At 59.9% G+C, this 18133-nt stretch overlaps 1 protein-coding gene across 1 annotated transcript; it reads right to left on the bottom strand.

Annotated features, from left to right (window-relative positions):
• Positions 1-14383: 14383 nt before the first annotated feature.
• Positions 14384-16172, bottom strand: LOC136112989 (protein MRP-126-like). The gene is made up of 3 exons (XM_065857930.2): positions 16056-16172; positions 15304-15462; positions 14384-14707 (listed from the first exon to the last, which is right to left on the bottom strand). The coding sequence occupies exons 1-3, from the start codon at positions 16062-16064 to the stop codon at positions 14525-14527; spliced, it is 351 nt and encodes a 116-aa protein (XP_065714002.1). The 5' UTR covers positions 16065-16172; the 3' UTR covers positions 14384-14524.
• Between the last annotated feature and the right edge of the window lie 1961 nt (positions 16173-18133).

The following is an 18133-nucleotide window of genomic DNA, read 5'->3' as shown; positions in this document are numbered from 1 at the left end:
AAAGAGAAGTGGTCAAACTTGGGTATAGTTTTCCCTGACACTGTTCTACTCCATAGCAGGAATTAAGCAACACAAAAGAAGCATTTAGGCTGCGTACCTGATTCGTTAACCCTGCCCTGTCCAGCCACCTTTCGAAAAATCCTCCGTGTTTCAGCCCACACAGAGGAGGCACAGGGAAGGCACAAGGAGTATCTCCAATTACAGCTCGCAATCAGCTCTCGCTGCAAACGTGGCGCCTGGCCTGGCCCGAAGGCTTGTGTGGGCCTGCGCAGCCGTCCAAATAACGCTCAGGTTTGTTGGCCAATTACAAGTTAATTGGGGAGCTGGGAAAAGTGCTCCCAACACAACGTTCTTCCATGTTTGGAGAAAATCCTCGGGGTCTTCCGGCTCGCTGTGGGATGTCGGCCGGCGCCGGCAACCGCGTCACCCAGGGCAGCACCACGGGAGACCTCGTCCTCCTCCTCCTCCTCCTCCTCCTCCTCCTCCCCCGCGTGGCGACGGCGGAGCCACTCTCAACGTGGAAAAACCCACTGGTGCTTCCGCTCCAGCATTACTCACAGGCCAAAAGTTAACCACGTAATTACGTAACTCGCTAATCCTGGACCACTACGCAGGGCAGGTCTTCCCTCTTCCAAAAATAAGAATCCCAACTGCTTTTGGTCAATCCCAGCTGATTATGTTCAGGCCCACGGAATCCAAATTGCTTTTGGTCCTCTCACAACAGCAAGAATCTTTGGCACAGAATCCATTTTTGTAGGAGCTGCCTTTTTGCTCTCTTCACCGCTCCCCCATATTTCAGCTGGTTTTAAGATAAATGAGCCAAAGATGGTACCAGTGTTGCTAAGGAAGAGTTGTCTACCATGCCAAAGGTGTTACTGGTATTTATTGGCACATCGCTGTGTTTGTGAGCGTTTATAGGACCAGAGCACACCAAGACCTTTTAAAACATCAGTGTGGTTTAGATACACGATGTTATTTCCCTCCCTGCAAATACAAAGTGCTCTCCAGCTGTGATCAACTCCAAAATCAAACTGGCAAAGCTGTGGAAACCAGGGCCACCCACGCTGCTCCCCGACCAGAGCGAAGCAAAGGTAGGGCTGGCAATTAAAGATTTCTGCAGCACAGGAAAGACGACTAATCAGAAGAGGCGATACGCAGCACAGGTGACGTGAGTCACGCGAACAACCCGAGAGTGGGGAGAGTGGGGAGGGAAAAAAGCCACTGGTGAGCTGAACGAGCAGGCCGAGCGCTGGGGTGGGAGGTGCTTTGTTTCCGGATGGGGTGCGCGGAGATGGTATAAAAGCGCTCCCCTCCCGGAGAGCCTCATTCCCTCCTCATCCTTCCGCATCTCAGGTAAGAGGAGCAATGCTGGGGGCGCTGGGGCTCTGTGCAGCGCCTGGAACTCCCTGGGAGGCGGGTGGGTTTGGAGGGGGCTGAATGCCACCTGGGCTGGGCTGGGTCTTGCTCTGCTCATGAGCGGGGAACCGAGGTAAGGAGGGAAGCCAGGGGATGCTGGAACAGATTTGGACGTGGAGGGAGGCTCTGGGTGTTCTCTGGTCCCTTGGGAGTGAGGTGTCTCCGGTTTGGGCAGCCAGCCGTGCTCAGGCTGCCCAGCTGCTCCGGGCACCTTCAGCTCTGCTGGGACTCTCCCATGGGGGCTCTAAGAAGCTGGTGCAAGTTTTAAAGATGGCAGTAGGATCCGGTGAAGATGGTTAAATGTACATTCAGATTTGTCTTCCCTGGAAAAGCAGAAGCAGGAAAGGAAAGCCCCTGACGGCTCCTCTCTCCCCACAGGCCAACCCAACACACAACAATGTGCTCCCGGCAGGACAAGGACCAGTGCCACAGGCAGGAGCGCTACAGCGGCGGCTGCCACAGCTCCGGTGGTGGCTGTCACAGCTCCGGTGGCGGCTGTCACAGCTCCGGCGGTGGCGGCGGTGGTTGCCACAGCTCCGGCGGTGGTGGCGGTTGTCACAGCTCCGGCGGTGGCGGCTGTCACAGCTCTGGCGGTGGTGGCTGCCACAGCTCCGGTGGTGGTGGTGGCTGCCACAGCTCCGGTGGCGGCTGCCACGGCTCCGGTGGAAGCTATGGGAAGCCCCAGATACCATGCCAGCAGCAGCAGCAGCAGAAGCACATCCCCCAGGTGCCCTCGCAGAAGATGAAGTGATGGGGCGCCCCACACCTCCCAGCTCCGGCAGCGAAGGCCGCGCAGGGACCAGCTCCCCGTGGCCTCCCCAAAGCTTTACAAGCCCCAGGGCTGCCCGGCTGCAAACCCTCTCCTCTGCCCTCCAGGACCATCGCTCCTGGGGACCGGAATCACCTGTGCTTCCCTGCTCCCTCCGCCTGATGCGTCAGGCAGCGCTTTGGCCCCGTGATGTACCTGTGAGACAATAAAGCATTATGTTCCTGAGACCTCTCTTGTGTTGGCATTTCCTTACGCTCCTTGCCCCTGCTTTCCATGCACACTATAGTGGTTGCTGGGAAATATAAGCTCCATAGAGTTCTTAGCAGGTCATATACCTTAATCAGGGGGAATCACCCATGAGAAAGTGGCCAACCCTTCAGCACATGTGCATAAGGAGGCCGTTAGACATTGCATTTCAGGGACAAAGATATTGCTGTGCCGAACAGCTGCGATTGCATTCAGTGAATTCTTCACCTCTGGGGTTTTCTGAAGCTCGTCTTGCGCGAGCCCACGAGGTGAACCCGGCGCACCTCTGCCTCTGTGAGCTGCACCGAGGGATGGGAAGAGTCAGGGGGACAGTCGGCAGCAAAAGAAGCCAAATCACCTCCCTGCATAGCCCAGGCCTGGCCGAGGCTGGAGCGGCAACCGGGGACCAGGGACCAGCCTGGTCCGAGCGTCACAGCCCTGGGCAAAGGCGGGGTCAGAAGGGCCGGGAGGAGCAGCCGTGCCCCCTGCCAGCCGCACGCAGCGCGAGAAAACCCTGCGAGTTCTGTGTTGCAAGATTCCTTCCCTTCGCCTTTTCGGCTTTTTAGTATTTCAAGATATTTTAATTGTTTTCCTGTACCCACAATAAAAAAGGACAAATGCTTATTTGATGCTGTTTTGTTGTGGTTTCTGCTTTTAACTGAAAGCTGAATGAACACATCTGAGAGGCCGGGGACTAAAAGGAAAATGTCAGCCATCACGAATCTCATCGGTCCTTTCTCATTGAGTGACTGAGGTCACCACCTGGAAAAGAAATCAGCGCTAAACTCTCCCACGCGGAACATACCCGTGACCTGGGTGGACAGGTTTGCTGCTGATGTCCTCCGTACGAGACAACAACGGGTTACACGAGACTCATGCACAGAAATGCATTTGTCCTTGAGACTTCAGCCACGGGATGTTTTTCGGGTGGTGTAGGGGACGCGCACGGTAAGAAGCCCCGTGGACGTTGCGCTCGGTCTGCGCAGCCCCCGTCTGTGCCTGCACGCGCTTGCTCCAACCGTCCCACGGGGCTTGCCTGCAGCGCACACGGCTCTACATGGGTGTCTGCCCAGTTCCTCCACTAATTACAACTGCAGCCACCGGTTTCTGTATGAAATGTTGCGACACCAGCGGCAGCCAGCGCGGTAATGCCAGGTGCATTTTGTGCTGGTGAGCCTGCGAGGTCGGAGGAGAGCTCTGGCACCCTCGCCAGCGCCGAGCCCGCCGGTGAGACCGAGAGCCACCGCCGCCCGGCGGGACGCTCCTGCTGGGTGGTTCGAGCATCCAGAATCCCAGATGTGAGCAGCTCACACCCTGGGAGCGCCTGCAGCCCCAGCGGAGGTTCCACCACGTTGTCACCATGCCCACCTCTGCTCCAGCGGGGCCACGGGCAGGGCATGGGGACCCCAGCACCAGCTCAGCCCCCCACCACAGGGCATTTGCCTGAAGCCAGACAGGAGCCACCCGGCAGCCCCCAGGAGAGGTAGGAAGGAGCCGATTTTCAGTGCCACTGGCGGTGCTGAGTGTAACGAGATAGCACTAATTGATGTGTGTCTGAGGAAAGACACTGACGCTCGGCTCACAGAGTGCAAGCCCCCGCGCTACCCCCTCCTCCCTCAGAGCTGCCCAAGCCGGTCCCTCTGGCAGCGAGCGGATCTTCACGTCTGTTTGCGAGACTCCTGAACATCATCTTCTAAGGGGCAGACCTTTTCTTGCCCTTAACCTGTAAATGGGTTGTGACCTTTACACGTGAAGGTACTTCGTGGGGTGGTGGTGTAGGGCAACCCCTCACCCGAGACGGGGCTGTGCAGAAGGGCCTCTGCAGAGCTCCAGCTCTGCTCCAGAGGATGAACTCATGAACTAGGCAGCACCAGATTAGTCTTTTAATTTCTCAATCTTCATTTCCTGATCTTTGTCATTAAGATGACGGAAATAGTCAGTATTTGTCAATGAAGCACTCAGGGACCTTGCCCACATGTATGCAATCATAGCAGGGCTTGCAAGGCTTTCAAAAGGCCCCAAAACTGTCTTCTGGCTACTCAGGTGCCATGTGGGGGAAATTCGCACCCTTTAGGTCCAGGGGAACTAGAAAACCCCTGCTGAAAACCTGACACCCTTCTCTAGAGGAAGCCCGGGAGGATTCTGTCCTTGCCACCATGGCTGTCCCCAGGGCCGTGGTGGCTCTTCCAGGCCAAGCACCTAAGGGACAAGACAGAGCAACTTTCCATTCTTTTCCACCTGGATTATATCGGGGTTTATCTAGTGCTGGCTCAATAGCAGGCTTTAGTCTCCAAGAGCAGAGCCTCATGGGATGGGGCTATAATTATGCCTGGATATAATTTAACAAAACAAATCCCAAACAGATGAGCCTTTGGAAACCCGGGCACCCACAGGTGCTCCTATTAAGAGCAGGTGAGGTTGACAATTAGATATTAATGTGGCACAGGAAATAGATAAAAAAGGAATGATACCCATCACAAGTGAGTCAGGCCATCCATGTAAACAGAGGGCGGTTTGATAGGGATTGGGTATTAAATTAATAGATGGCTATGACAGAGAGCTGTGTCATTTCCGGGAAGGGGATCCAGGTCTCTATAAAACTGCTCCTCTCCCGGGGACCTTCACTCCCACTTCTCGCTTTCCTCTCGAGCTCAGGTGAGTCCGGCAGCGCAGGGGGGTGTTCATTCTGGGGGACTCGGCGAGGGATGCGGAGCAGGGGTTCAGCGCCGCGGCCGCTGCCAGGGGGCAGGGATGCTCGACGGATGCGCGCACGGAGCGGGGAGAGGACCCGTCTCACGGCCCTGCCGTGCCACGCCGCTGAACCCAGCTGATTGAACCCTCCACTGGTGGACCGGGGGTGCTGTTCCGGACCCAGAGCCTTCCTGGGGACCTGCGGGGACCCTGTGCAGCGGTGCTGGGGGTGGGATTGCTGACGGGGGCACAGGAGCCACAGGATCGGGGCGCTGGGGCAATCGGGTTGACGGGACGTGCAGCAGCGCCTGACGGCTCCTCTCTCCCACAGGCCACCCCGGCACACGGCGATGTGCTCCCGGCAGGACAAGGACCAGTGCCACAGGCAGGAGCGCTACACCCCGCAGAGCAGCGGCGGCTGCCACAGCTCTGGTGGTGGAGGTGGCTGCCACAGCTCTGGTGGAGGTGGCGGCTGTCACAGCTCCGGCGGTGGCGGTGGTGGCTGCCACAGCTCCGGTGGCGGTGGTGGCTGCCACAGCTCCGGTGGTGGTGGTGGCTGCCACAGCTCCGGTGGCGGCTGCCACGGCTCCGGTGGAAGCTATGGGAAGCCCCAGATACCGTGCCAGCAGCAGCAGCAGCAGAAGCACATCCCCCAGGTGCCCTCGCAGAAGATGAAGTGATGGGGCGCCCCACACCTCCCAGCCCCGGCAGCGAAGGCCGCGCAGGGACCAGCTCCCCGTGGCCTCCCCAAAGCTTTACAAGCCCCAGGGCTGCCTGGCTGCAAACCCTCTCCTCTGCCCTCCAGGACCATCGCTCCTGGGGACCGGAATCACCCGTGCTTCCCTGCTCCCTCCGCCTGATGCGTCAGGCAGCGCTTTGGCCCCGTGATGTACCTGTGAGACAATAAAGCATTATGTTCCTGAGACCTCTCTTGCGTTGGCATTTCCTTAAACTCCTCACCCTTATTTTCCATGCATGCTACTGGGCACAGACAGATTAACACACATGCTGATGTCATTTGTGCAGAGGTTTCTCTCTGAACCCTCCTGATGCCTTGGTCACCGGCCACAGTCAGTGTGGATCACAGAGTCACAGACGGTCTGGGTTAAAGGGACCTTCAAAGCTCCCCCAGTGCCCCCCTGCCATGACAGGGACATCTCCACCAGCTCAGGGTGCTCAGACCCGTCCAGCCTGGCCTGGGATGTCTCAGGGATGGTTCAGCCACCACCTCTCTGGGAACCTGGGCCAGGCTCTCATCACCCTCAGGGACAACAATTCCTCGTATCCAGCCTGAATCTCTGCTCCTTTAGTTTAAAACCACCACCCCTTGTCCTATCACAACAGGCCGTGCTCAAAAGTCTGTCCCCGTCTCTCTTATTGGCCCCTTTTCAGTTGGGAAAGGCTGCAATAAGGTCTCCCCAGAACCCGATTTCCTCCACCAGCCGGGACCTACAGGTCTCAGGTGAGGGGAAAGGACATAAAGTCTTCCCATCCCGTGTGTCCCGCCTGTGCCCTACGCCCGGGGCACGGTGCCAGTGTCCCCCATGCCCACAGGGCTTTGCTTTTCAGCCCCAGCCCCCTGGGGCTTCCCCAGCACTCTCCTTCCCCAAAGCCGGGTGCTCTCCCCAGGGAGGCTGCTGGTGGCCGCAGCGTGGCTCACAACGGTCAGACAGCACCGCGTGCTACGGGCTTTACAGCTTTTTATTGTATTACAACCATTTCTGTAAGAAAGAGGAAAATAAGAACAGAAGAAAGAAAACAGGGAAGGCAGCACGCTGCCCCGGCCGCTCCTGTTAGACCGAAATGCCCTCGTAGGCACTGAGGTGCACTTCTGGTCCCCCCAAACCCATGGGACTCTCGCCATTGACTTAAAATGAGCTGGAGATGAACTCCCAACCACAGACCTTTGATTTTCCCTGAAGAATTGCCCCTCTCTGTTCGTTATTACTGCACAGCCTGAGTCAAGTAACTGCGTGGCTCATTCCAACCCTATTGACTAGTGATTTTTCACTTTCTATCCATTACGAACGAAGGACCTCACGGAGGAAGGGGTTGATACATCAGCCCTTGCTCTGCCATCGTGGTTACAAGAAGAAAACAACAAATCTGCCACCCACCCCCCAGCCTTTAAGTTGCGTTTGCAAAGCACCCCAAAGAGACACCCGTGGAGCATCGGGACAGAATGAGGGACCCGGGGTTCTTTCTGCCTCATGGAGGTGATACGTGGAGCGGGACGTGGTCTTCGCATCTCGAGGACGAGCGTTGGCTGTGCTGGAGGGGCAGAGGGAGCTGGAAAGGGCAGGAGGTGTCACCAGACTGTGCCCACACGCTGCTGACACCTCTGGCCTTCGTCCCCAGGGAAACTCAGGGATCCTAGAGGAGAAGGAAGAAAACCCCAGGGGGGAGTTCACCCACCGCCCCAAACCCTGCTGGGGCCGGTGTCCCTCCCCCCAGCTCCCGTCTCCCACCGCCCACCCTGGGCTGCACCTCTGCCCGCGTCAAGGTTGCTCCCGGTTAGCACCGGGTGACTTTACTGCAGTTATTAGAGCTGATTAAATACTCCCTGGGGCCCCTGGAGCTGGAGCTCAGCTCCTGGTTCCATCCCATCCTCCCCAATGGGCCTGGCTCACTGGGACAACCGCAAAGGGTAAAGCAGACCTGGGGAGCTGTGCACTGTCTCAGGTGACACCGGTCCCGAGGGAGGATCTGTCCCTGCCCCATGAGGTGATGCAAACACCATCTGGGAGCTTCTCCCGCTCTGCTGTGCTCCCTGAGCCATCCCTTACCTGCTCGTCCCTGCGCCCCGGGAGCAGCAGCTGTCGCCCTTCAGTACACACAGTGCTTGGCAGAGCCCCTCTTCTTCTTGTTCATGGGCTCGGTGTCCGAATCGGGCAGGCTGGCGATGTACCGGTACCTGCTGCTGGGTGACCTCTAGGGGACAGGAGCCGTCAGACCTTCCGAAGTGCGAGGGGGGGAAGCAAGAGCTGGGTGCCCGTGTTGCGAGGGCAGTGTAACGGGAAGGGCAGCCGCAGCGGGCGGCGCAGGCGGCACAGTGCTCAGCACCAGTGCTTCATTGCACGGCGTTACACTCGATCTGACCGGGGAGGAAAGGGAGGTGTGCGGGGCCGCAGCACCTGTGGGGCCGGGCACCGCTTCCTCTCCCTTCACCTCCCTCCCCTGCAGGAAAACGGGGACAGCGGGAGCAGGAGGGTGCAGGGGAGCTCTGCTGCCTTGCAACGCACACCCGAGGAAACTGCCTACAACGCTCAACCCCAGGAAAATCAAAGACTGGAGAGACTCGACTCCAACTCTGGGCGTGGGGTGGGTGTTGCAGGACCCCGTCACCTTTCCCACCCATCTTTGCACCCTCGAGCCCATAAAGTTACCTTGACAGGAGCAAACTCCTGCTGGATCAGCTTCTTGAACTCGCTCCTACTGAACGACTCCACTTTCTTCCCCTTCCTGGCGCTGCCCTGGTAACTCTCCATCATGTCCGTGATGGCTTTAATGAGCCTCGACATGTCTCTGGTTCTGGAGAGGACCAAACCCTGAGGACACAGCGAGGATGCAGTGGTAGCTCTGCCCACAGAACCCCCCCGCGTTCTCTTCCAATAACTTGAAACATTTTCAGTCCATTTTCAGCCTTTCTAAATTTCTCTGCCAGAGGTAAAATAAACCTCCTTTTGCTGGATGCTGAAACCCGGGCTGCCCCGCCACCCTGACAGCTCCCAGGACTTTCACCTTAATTCACTTAATTTCTCCATTTCCCCACTCCCTGCTTAAATTAAAAGGAAGAAGCTCCCTGTAGCCACCTCAGGCACTCGTGGAGTTGGGTGAATCAGCTCTCGCACCAAAGGGAAGCGCCGTGCCTGCGGAGCCGCTGTGCTCGGGCTGGGCTCGGGAGCCCCGCAGCTCATCCGAGCCCGAGCCTTGCAGGGAGGACGGGCTGCAGAACGGCCACGAAAACACAAAAGCTCATTTCTAGTACAAAATAAACGGTGGAGACTCACCCTCATCAACCAGCCGATGGGCGAAGATGGGCTGTTGGGACAGCTCTGCACCGGCTCCTCGCAGGCTGCCAGGTGGGTGGAGGGCGAGGATCCCTCCGGTCAGTCCTGTTCTCTGGCTGCCTCTCCGCATTGCTGAGCTTCCCGAGGAGCCTCCCTCGCCACCCTTTGCTGGGGAGGGTGTTCGCCAACACACCTGGGAACGATGTATGTAGGTCAGCGGGTGTTGTTGGGGAACCCCAGCGCAGGGGTTTGCACAGGGGTGTGCACAGCGGTTTGCACAGGGGTGTGCACAGGAGTTTACACAGGGGTTGCACAGGGGTGTGCACAGGGGTTGCACAGGGGTTGCACAGGGGTTGCACAGGGATGTGCACAGGGGTTGCACAGGAGTTTACACAGGGGTTGCACAGGGGTGTGCACAGGGGTTGCACAGGGGTTGCACAGGGGTGTGCACAGGGGGTGCACAGGGATGTGCACAGGGGTTGCACAGGGGTTGCACAGGGGTGTGCACAGGGGTGTGCACAGGGGGTGCACAGGGGGTTGCACAGGGGGTTGCACAGGGGTTGCACAGGGGTTGCACAGGGGGTTGCACAGGGGTTGCACAGGGGGTTGCACAGGGGGTGCACAGGGGGTTGCACAGGGGGTTGCACAGGGGTGTGCACAGGGGGTTGCACAGGGGTGTGCACAGGGGGTGCACAGGGGGTGCACAGGGGGTTGCACAGGGGGTTGCACAGGGGTTGCACAGGGGGTTGCACAGGGGTGTGCACAGGGGGTTGCACAGGGGGTTGCACAGGGGTGTGCACAGGGGGTTGCACAGGGGTGTGCACAGGGGGTGCACAGGGGGTGCACAGGGGGTTGCACAGGGGTGTGCACAGGGGTTGCACAGGGGGTTGCACAGGGGTGTGCACAGGGGTGTGCACAGGGGGTTGCACAGGGGGTTGCACAGGGGTTTGCGCTGGAGACGTCTCCTTTGATCAAACAAAAGTAAACGCTCACCAGGGTTCTCTTCATATACGAAAGTTTGCGTTTAGCTTCCCCAAATAAAGGGTTTTTTTCCTTTACAACCAAGGCGATTTGTGAGTTCGTGAGGCTTTGCAATGCCAAACCCTAGAAAATGTTGCAGGCAAAATATCTTCCTGCAGAAAAGGTGGTTTCCACCTTATTTTTGAGCCCGTCTCGCATCCCGTCTGACCTGCCGCTGATCGCAGGCTGCCTTTGTTTGCCCAGCTCTGGCAGGGACAGCAGAGCCGCGGATTCTCCTGTGGGAAGGGCAGCGGAGAGAGCAGCGCGCTCCCGAGGGGGACGCGGGGCCAGCCCGGCGGTGCCGGCCCCGGGTGGCCGTGGCCAACAGGTTTACGAGCTCCCTCCCGTGGGAAAGTCACCTACTACAAGTCTTGATGTGCCAGAGGCGGCCACGGCCATTCCCGGTGACACGGACCCGGCTCCGGGCTGCGCCCCAGTCCCGATGGAGCAAACCGAGCGGTGCCCGGTTCGGGCTGCCCGGGGCTCCCGGGCGCAGAGCAGGCGCAGGGGCTGCGGGGACGCAGCAGCGAGGCGGCCGGGCAGGACACCTGGCTCCTGGCCAGTTCCCTGTGTGGCCTCAGAGAAGTCAATGACCCCAGGTTTGCTCAGAGGGAAAGGGGGTGTAACAAGCCCTCCCTGCTAAGAAGGGTGTGCCAGCTTTCATTAAGGGCTCAAGCACCAGCCCAAGATTGCCAGATACGGTATGAAGCCCGATGAGATCATGCTCTCCATCAGTCTTCCCAGGCAGCGTTTGCAGGGCTGGGTTTGCAGTGGCGTGTTTGGAGAGGAGGGGTTGCTGGAGCCAACCTGTGCTGCCCACGTACCGCTGCTGCCACCGCCAGGGCGGCACAGGACACCTCCGCAATTAAGTGGGTTGTAAATGAGATACAGACCACGGTCTGGAGCTAAATTTTACCGTGGCACAGTGAGGTGAGAGGCAGCAAGTGACTGCAGGTCCTCTGCAGCGAGGGCTGCCCAGCGCCCGGCTGCTCCTGGTGCAAGCCAGATCAGCCCTGCAGCCGCTCTCACGTTCCCAGCTGCTCGCAGCCCCGGGGGGCCTGGGAAGAGCATCGCTGGGACGGGGGGATCGTGCACGTCCAGACGCGGGAAGGACCCCAGGGCTGGGGGTGCTGGGGCGTTGCAGGCGTCGTGGTGCAGAAGCCACCACACCGGGCAGGAAGCGCTTGTGGAGGAGGGGAGGGCAACGCATGGCAATGGCACCTGCAACGATGAACTCCTCCCTCCACCGCTGCCACCCCAGTTTGCACACATCCGTCCGGGGAACGAGGGGAATTAGGAGGAAAATTGCTCTGAATCACCCTGGGCCAGTCCCTTCCGCTGGCTCCTGCCCCAAGCCGCTGCCACCACGGTGCCACCCTGTGGCAGCACGGCCCCTGCACAGCAGCGTGGGGCTGGCTCTGCTGGGCTCTGCCCACGACCGTGGGTCAGCTCCTGGCCGTGGGCCTCACCAGCGCCCTAGGACCAACCAGTTCCACCGTGCTGTGGCTCATCCCCATTGGCACGTCCAGACTGATAACGACCACAGCGTGCAGGGTGCACCAGAGTCCCCGGTTGCCCCAGCGCTGGACATTGCGCAACCGCTCTGGTGCCAGGCACCCAGCTGCACATGGGGGTCTGCGGAGGGTGAAGGGGGCTATGGCAGGTGGAGGGGACAAGAGCAGGTGCGGGTGATCCGTGATCAGGATGGGGGCTGGGGCAGGGCAGGGAGCACAGCTCAGCCCCAGCTGAATCCCATCACCGCGTTACAGGGCGTTCATAAAACCCAGCCCCACAGGTCCCAGCCTCTTTTCTCCAACCTGGAGGTTTGGGAGGGGGTCGGTGGTGTGGGGAGATGGCAGAACCTTTCCAAGGCTGCTTTGATGGGGCAGGACAGGGTGGCGGTCAAGGAAAGATACGGACAGGGACCCTCGCAGGGCGTGAATGCAAAGCTCAGGGAGAGAATGTGGAGTACAACACCCCAAGCAGGGAGAGGAGCGGAGGATTTAGCGTTTATCTGCATCTGCCCGCTGCCTTGAGCTGCATCCTGGGAGCTGCGACGCTCCTGCCTTCTGCTTCCATTGGGAAACAGGTAAGAAAGGCTGCTGGGGCACCACTGGGGAAGAGCAGAGCCCTTATGAGCAAAACCGCGTGGTGGTTTGAGCAGAGGAGGTGTGAGAGAGCTGCTCCGGGTGTTTGCAGGTTGCTGCGTGCTCCTCACGACACCACCTTAGCCCAAAACTCAGTTTTTCGTCTTGACCTATAAATCTGGATAATCCTACTTATTGCAAAGAGCACAGGTGGTGTAGAAATAGGGGATGTGACAAATAGCGGGTCACAGGACCAGGCTCTGGCTGTGATCAATGGGCCGTGTCCCCGGGTGTAACCCCTGGGGAGTAGGGCGGGACCATGGGCTGGTCCAGGGCCGGTGGCCACCTCGGCGGCCTTGGTGGCGACGCCACCAGGTGGCAGCAGGAGCCCGTCACAGCCTGGCTCGTCCTCGGCTCGCGGAGGCCGAATCCTGCTTCATAACCCGGGGTGAAGGCGGGCAGGGCTGCGCCTTTCGCGCTCCTGGGGCAGCGGGGCTGGGGCTCCGGGTGCCCCCCCGTCCCCACACGGCAGCGCGGCTGCGGCACCGTGCCCTGGGCAGCGGAGCCCGCCAGCCCGGCCGAGCGCCCCTGCAGCGTGGGGCGGCCGGGTGCAGCCAGCACCTTCTTCCTGGCGTTGCTTGGGTGTCTCCTCTGCTGGGGTGAAGGGGTGCCCATGGATTTGGGGTTCTGCTATTGCGTGAGGACCCAGCTCTATCCTCTGCTTGCTCACAGCCCTGCGTCGGTGTCCTGGTCCTGCTGTGCTCAGGGTGTGTGGTGGCCCGCTCGTTGCCACCTCCAGTGTGATGGTCCAGCAGACCCTGGTGGCTCAACAGGAGCCCCGCACACCAGGTGTCAGGGTGAAGTCCCCCCGGCTGTGTTGGCAAACATCCTGTTGCGCCAGTGCTGTGAACCCGAGGGCTGGACCGTGGGGGAAGGACCCAGGTTGGTTTGTGGGTGCCCCCAGCACCCACATTCGTGTGCTTGGCCCCTGCACACAGAGGGATTCCTGTGCTGCACAGAGGAGAAGGGTTGATCACCCCTGGGAGGGTGCTGAGCTGCTGCAAACAGGCTTGTCCCGGAATGTGGGCATGTCCCTATGGGCCAGCGCTGGGGACAGCTCGGGTCGTGGGTGTGATGAGCTTCCCTGGCGGGGTGGTGGCAATGAACCAGCTCTACCGGGGCTGTCACCTGCTTTGGAGACCCTAAAGTGCTGCAGGATGGGGCGCATGGCCCATGCTGGGGTGCAGATTGGGCGGTGGGTGTCAGACCCGGTTCCAGAGAGGATCCGGCACCCTGCACAGGCTGAGGCAGGTCTGGGGGTCTCCGGGTGCTGCAGCCTTGTGAGCCGGTGTTTGACACTTGAGATGTCAAAACTGCCTCCAAAGGAAGCTGAAGCAACCTGGCCGGGAGCGGTGGAGCAGGCTGGCAGCGGTCTTGTGTTACAGGGGCTTGCTCCAGCGTGCTCGCTGGGGAGCTCGTGGCAGGTTCCCTCGCGGAGCAGGGTGGTTTCAAGCCCTTGACCCACCCTTAGGAAACCACAACTGTTCCTTTTCCCCCTCTGCAAGGCTTCTGCAGATCAGCAGCAAGGCTGCAGGTACGCACGGGGGCGCTGCTGCTCTGGAAAGCAGGTGTTAACAATGGTGCAAACTCAGGGTGCCCTCATTGTGGATCTGGGGTTCCTCTCGGTTCTTGGCCTCGTGGACCACTCTGGACAGACCTCACCACTGGCTGTAACGCTGAAACTAAATGCATCTACCCCCCAGCCCTTGCCACGGCCCTGCAGAGCAAGTGTGCCCTGAGAAGGGTGCTCCTGCAGAACGGGGTGCTCGCTGTCCCCATCCTACCGTCCTGCTCTCGCCCACCACTGTCCCTTGGTCCCGGGAGACATGCAGAGCGTTTCCAGGCCAAACGGGCACACATTTTTGGTAGTTGGCACTGCAAAGCTGTCAAATCGCCCTGCGTTCCCTGACCGATGGAGGCTTTGTTGTGCAAGGATGGTTGTGAACAGCTGCTGGATTAACCCCCTGCCCTCCAGGCACCCAGCTCCCGGGAACCCGCAGCGCGTCCCACGCTGCACTGGGCTGGTTTAAAGAGGAAGGAGCAGGGCTGTTACCGCAAGAAAAACCCACTCGGGCACACAGAAGAGCTTTGGCAGCCTCGGGGGAAACTTTATTTGGCAGTAAAACCATCAGAGCTGAAGGAAGGAGGGAGGCGGGCAGGGAGGAGGGGAGAGGGGAGAGGCGGGGGCTGCAGGTGCTGCCTGGGGGCTCTGGTGGGACAGCCCCTCAGTGCTGGTGTTGCTGTTTGTGCTGCTGCTGCTGCTGGCCCTCGACGTCGTGGAGGTGTTCGTGGGTGGCGATGGTCACACGGGTGATCAGCAGCATCACCTCGCAGAAGCTGATCTGCGCATCCCGGTTGATATCAAGGTCCTTCATGATTTCGTCGATGGTGGCCTTGCTCTTCACGTGCTGCAAAGGAAGGGACGGGGTGAGGCGAGTCCTGCCAGCCACGGCTCGAACCGCCACCCCGCCTCGCTGGGCCCTCCGCAGGCGGCAGGTCCCTGGGAACTGCACGTGGCTCTGTCCTTGTGCCATCGTCACCCGCTGCTTTGGGTAGAGAAAAGATGCACCTGCAGTGATAAAGCATTTGGGGAACAGCAGGCTGGCGTCAACGGGGGGCACGGTGCGACGAGGAGACCGGTGAAGGCAACAGTGTTGGATTCGCAACACTTCACCTTCTGCTTTGGTAAAGCAGTTATAAAAAAACGGCCTTTTCAGCTGATATTTCTGACATCGTTGCTCTTAAATGGCAAAGGAGCTCCTGGGCAATATGGTCCTGAGAGGGTCATGAGGGTGAATCTCTAGCTGCAGGCTCACCCAGACCCGAGGGGGTTTCCTTCATCTGTCCTTATGGAATATGTTTGAAAAGGGGCAGTTGGACTAAGCAGGTGGTGCTGGGGCGGGAAAGAAGAGCGGGAAGGGGCTGAATCCGGTCCCCGGGGTATTTGGGCAATGGGGTCCAGCCCAGCTCCCTCCCCATGCGAGCCACGAGAATCCCCGCTCACCCTCAGGTAGTTCGCAAGCTGCTTCTCAATGAGGAGCTTCAGCTCCCTCTTGGTCAGGGTGTCTCTGTCCCCCTCCCGCCTCGAGTACTGGTGGAAGACGTCAATGATGACATCCATGGACTTCTCCAGGTCGGAGAGAGGTTCCTGGGTCTGGGAGCCCTGGAAGAGAAATTGTCACACTGAATAACCCCAGGAACTGTGGTAGATGGGGAAGCCTGGTGTAAACCAGCAGAGCTCTGGTACGGCCGCCTGTTCCAACCACATCAGGGCTGCAGCCTGGCTTTGGTCAGTTGTGCTTGTTTAGAGGATAAATTTGACCTGTCTGTGCTGAGTTTGCTGTCATCTACAAGCCAAAGGGCTCTGGGGAGGGTTGCAGCCTCCGCCTGCTCCTGCCCTGGGCTGCACAGCTGTGGGTAACACCCAAAAGCTGATGTGCCTCCTGCAAGCCCGGCTCTGCGGGAGCAAGGCTCCCAAAGCAGCTGTCGGCGCTGCAGAAACCTCTGCAGAGATGGGGGCGCTGAGGATGAGACCCCGGTCCAGGAGCCCTTTGGCGCTCGGGCTGTGCAGCGGGGAGGGGACCGCGCTCCCGGGGGGGCGTGCTCGGTGAGCCCCAGCAGAGGTGGTCGCGCTCTGCCCGCATCTCGGAGCAGCTCACAGGGAAGAGGAGACGCTCCCCAAGGGTCCTTTGTGTCTCCAATGGCCCAGCCAGCACCTGGAGGAAAAACAGAGACCGTGAATGCCCTGTCACCTGCCTTGCTCATCGTGGCGAGGCAGCGCGATCCGCTCGGGCTGGAACGGGGCCGGTCCCAGCGCGGCGTCTCTTATAGCCCACCCGCGTCACTCCGCCTGTTGTGAAATGTCCCGTTCTGTCCCACTCCAGTCCATCTTTGTGACATGTTTGTGCATTGCTCAAAGTTTCAGGGTAGTTCCTTAAAAGGGATTTCTGCGGCTCTTCCCGCAAGGCTGGTGTGTCACATACGCTGGTTGGGTGCCATGGAGGTGGCCAGGACATGGCCGTGGCCTTGCGGCCGTGTCCCCTCCGCCTGGCTATGGGGCTGTGGTTCTCCGTTGGTTCTCAAGAGAAGCCTGTTCCTCTCAGTTTCTTCAGTTTCGCCTGCTTTATTCCCCGCTATAGGGGTGTCTTTTTGTGCCACGAGGCAGAGGGGACCCCCAGCATCGTGTCTACACCTCTCCAGTGAGCCAGCCCTGCCGGGGCCCGCAGCAGCCCCGTCCGCGCAGCCCTGCTGGGTGCAGGCACCGCCTGGCCCTGTGCGCCCAGGAGTGTCCCGCTGTCCCCCGTTTTACACTGAGAGCACGGACAGGGCTGCCTGTGTGACACGGGGACCGAGCTGGTGCTCAGGGTAGTGCCACAGTGCTGGGGACCATCCCTGCCTGCAGCAAGCGGCTGCTGCTGAAAGGACAGTGGCACGGGGGGGTTCTCTACCCGTCGGGACTCCGGGAACCTCGCTTTGGCTCCCCAGGTAGAACGGCCCGTGCCAAGGGTGGTGTCTCCCTGTCTGAGGTGTGGCTGAAAGGTGTATTTGTGCTTTTTTAGGACTCTGTCCTCACTTTGCAGCTTTTTTTATTGTTCTTCATGTCTCAGAACAAGCGCAGGCGCTTCGGCTCAGAGCAGCCAAGATCAGGAGCAAAACAAGATTTTCCAGTGCTTCTTCATCAAAACGTTCTGCGTGCTGACTCAGCTGGCTCCTTCGGGGGTGGTTTAACCTGCCAAGCGCGGTGTTGGTCTCAGGCACAGTGGAGGCCAAAGCGGGGTCAGGCGCAGGCGTGGGGCGAGCTCCAGGGGCTGCGGGCGGCCTGAGGGGCACCCACGCGGGGAGCTGCCGGGGGACATGGTGGCCCCCTGGCCCACGTGTGGACCCCATCCCTCGCTGGCTGGAGTGCGCTGCATTTCACAACTGGAGGGCTTTGATGCACAAAACAGCTGAAGAAGGGCCAGGTCATTTCACAAGGGTGTCGGAAACCACCCGCTCAGTTGCGGAATTTTGTAGCAATTGCAGGAAACCATACTTTTGGTCATTTTATCATCTCGGAGGTGGGGAAGAGCGGGGGGGTTGCAGGGTGTGGGGTGGGCCAGGGATTTCCAAGGCTCTCGGATGCGCCCACCAGGCAGCAGCGATGAGGTCCCAGGTGTGTGGTCTTTAAATGCCAGTGCAGACCCTAAGGTGGCCGGGGAGCCTGGGTGGCACTGAGTGTCACATGGACACAGTCACAGGTGGCTTGGGTTGGGGGGACCTCCCCAGTGCCCCCCCTGCCATGGCAGGGACATCTCCACCAGCTCAGGGTGCTCAGAGCCCGTCCAGCCTGGCCTGGGATGTCTCAGGGATGGTTCAGCCACCACCTCTCTGGGTACCTGGGCTGGGCAACAATTCCTTCCCCATGTCCAGCCTGAACCTCCCCTATTTTAGTTTAAAGCCATCACCCCTTTTCCTATGCAACGGACCCTGCTCAAGAGTCTGTCCCTGTCTGTCTCAGAGGCCTTTTTTGAGCACTGAAAGGCTGCAGCACGCGCTGGCACGGCTTTCTGCCCGCAGGTCGCCTTGCAGGGGGTGTCTCCCCGCCAAGCCACGCCAGCGTGGCTGCAGCAGTGACAGTCGTGTCCCCAGGGTCCCCAGCGTCGAGCAAGGGGGGAGCGGGAAGCGACCCGGTAGCCATGGCAGGGGAAGGTCCGGTTGGCTTTGGCTGGGGCGGGTTGTGCCCCCAGGGCCGAGCCCGGGCGGGCGCCCCGCGCTTGGCAGGGTTGCAAAACTCTTTCAAAATACACGTTTACGGGCAAGGGCGCGGCTGGGGCGCGGAGAGGGCACGGCGGGGC

Source organism: Patagioenas fasciata, chromosome 30 (assembly GCF_037038585.1).
Source record: "Patagioenas fasciata isolate bPatFas1 chromosome 30, bPatFas1.hap1, whole genome shotgun sequence".
Taxonomy (NCBI): Eukaryota; Metazoa; Chordata; class Aves; order Columbiformes; family Columbidae; genus Patagioenas; species Patagioenas fasciata.
This window is presented reverse-complemented; position numbering and strand designations above follow the sequence as displayed.

Coding starts and splice junctions, on each gene's coding strand:
- LOC136112989 (XM_065857930.2), bottom strand. Junction 14,708..15,303: donor AGCTTGCGAACTACCTGAGG/GTGAGCGGGGAT, acceptor CTTCCTTTGCAG/CACGTGAAGAGCAAGGCCAC.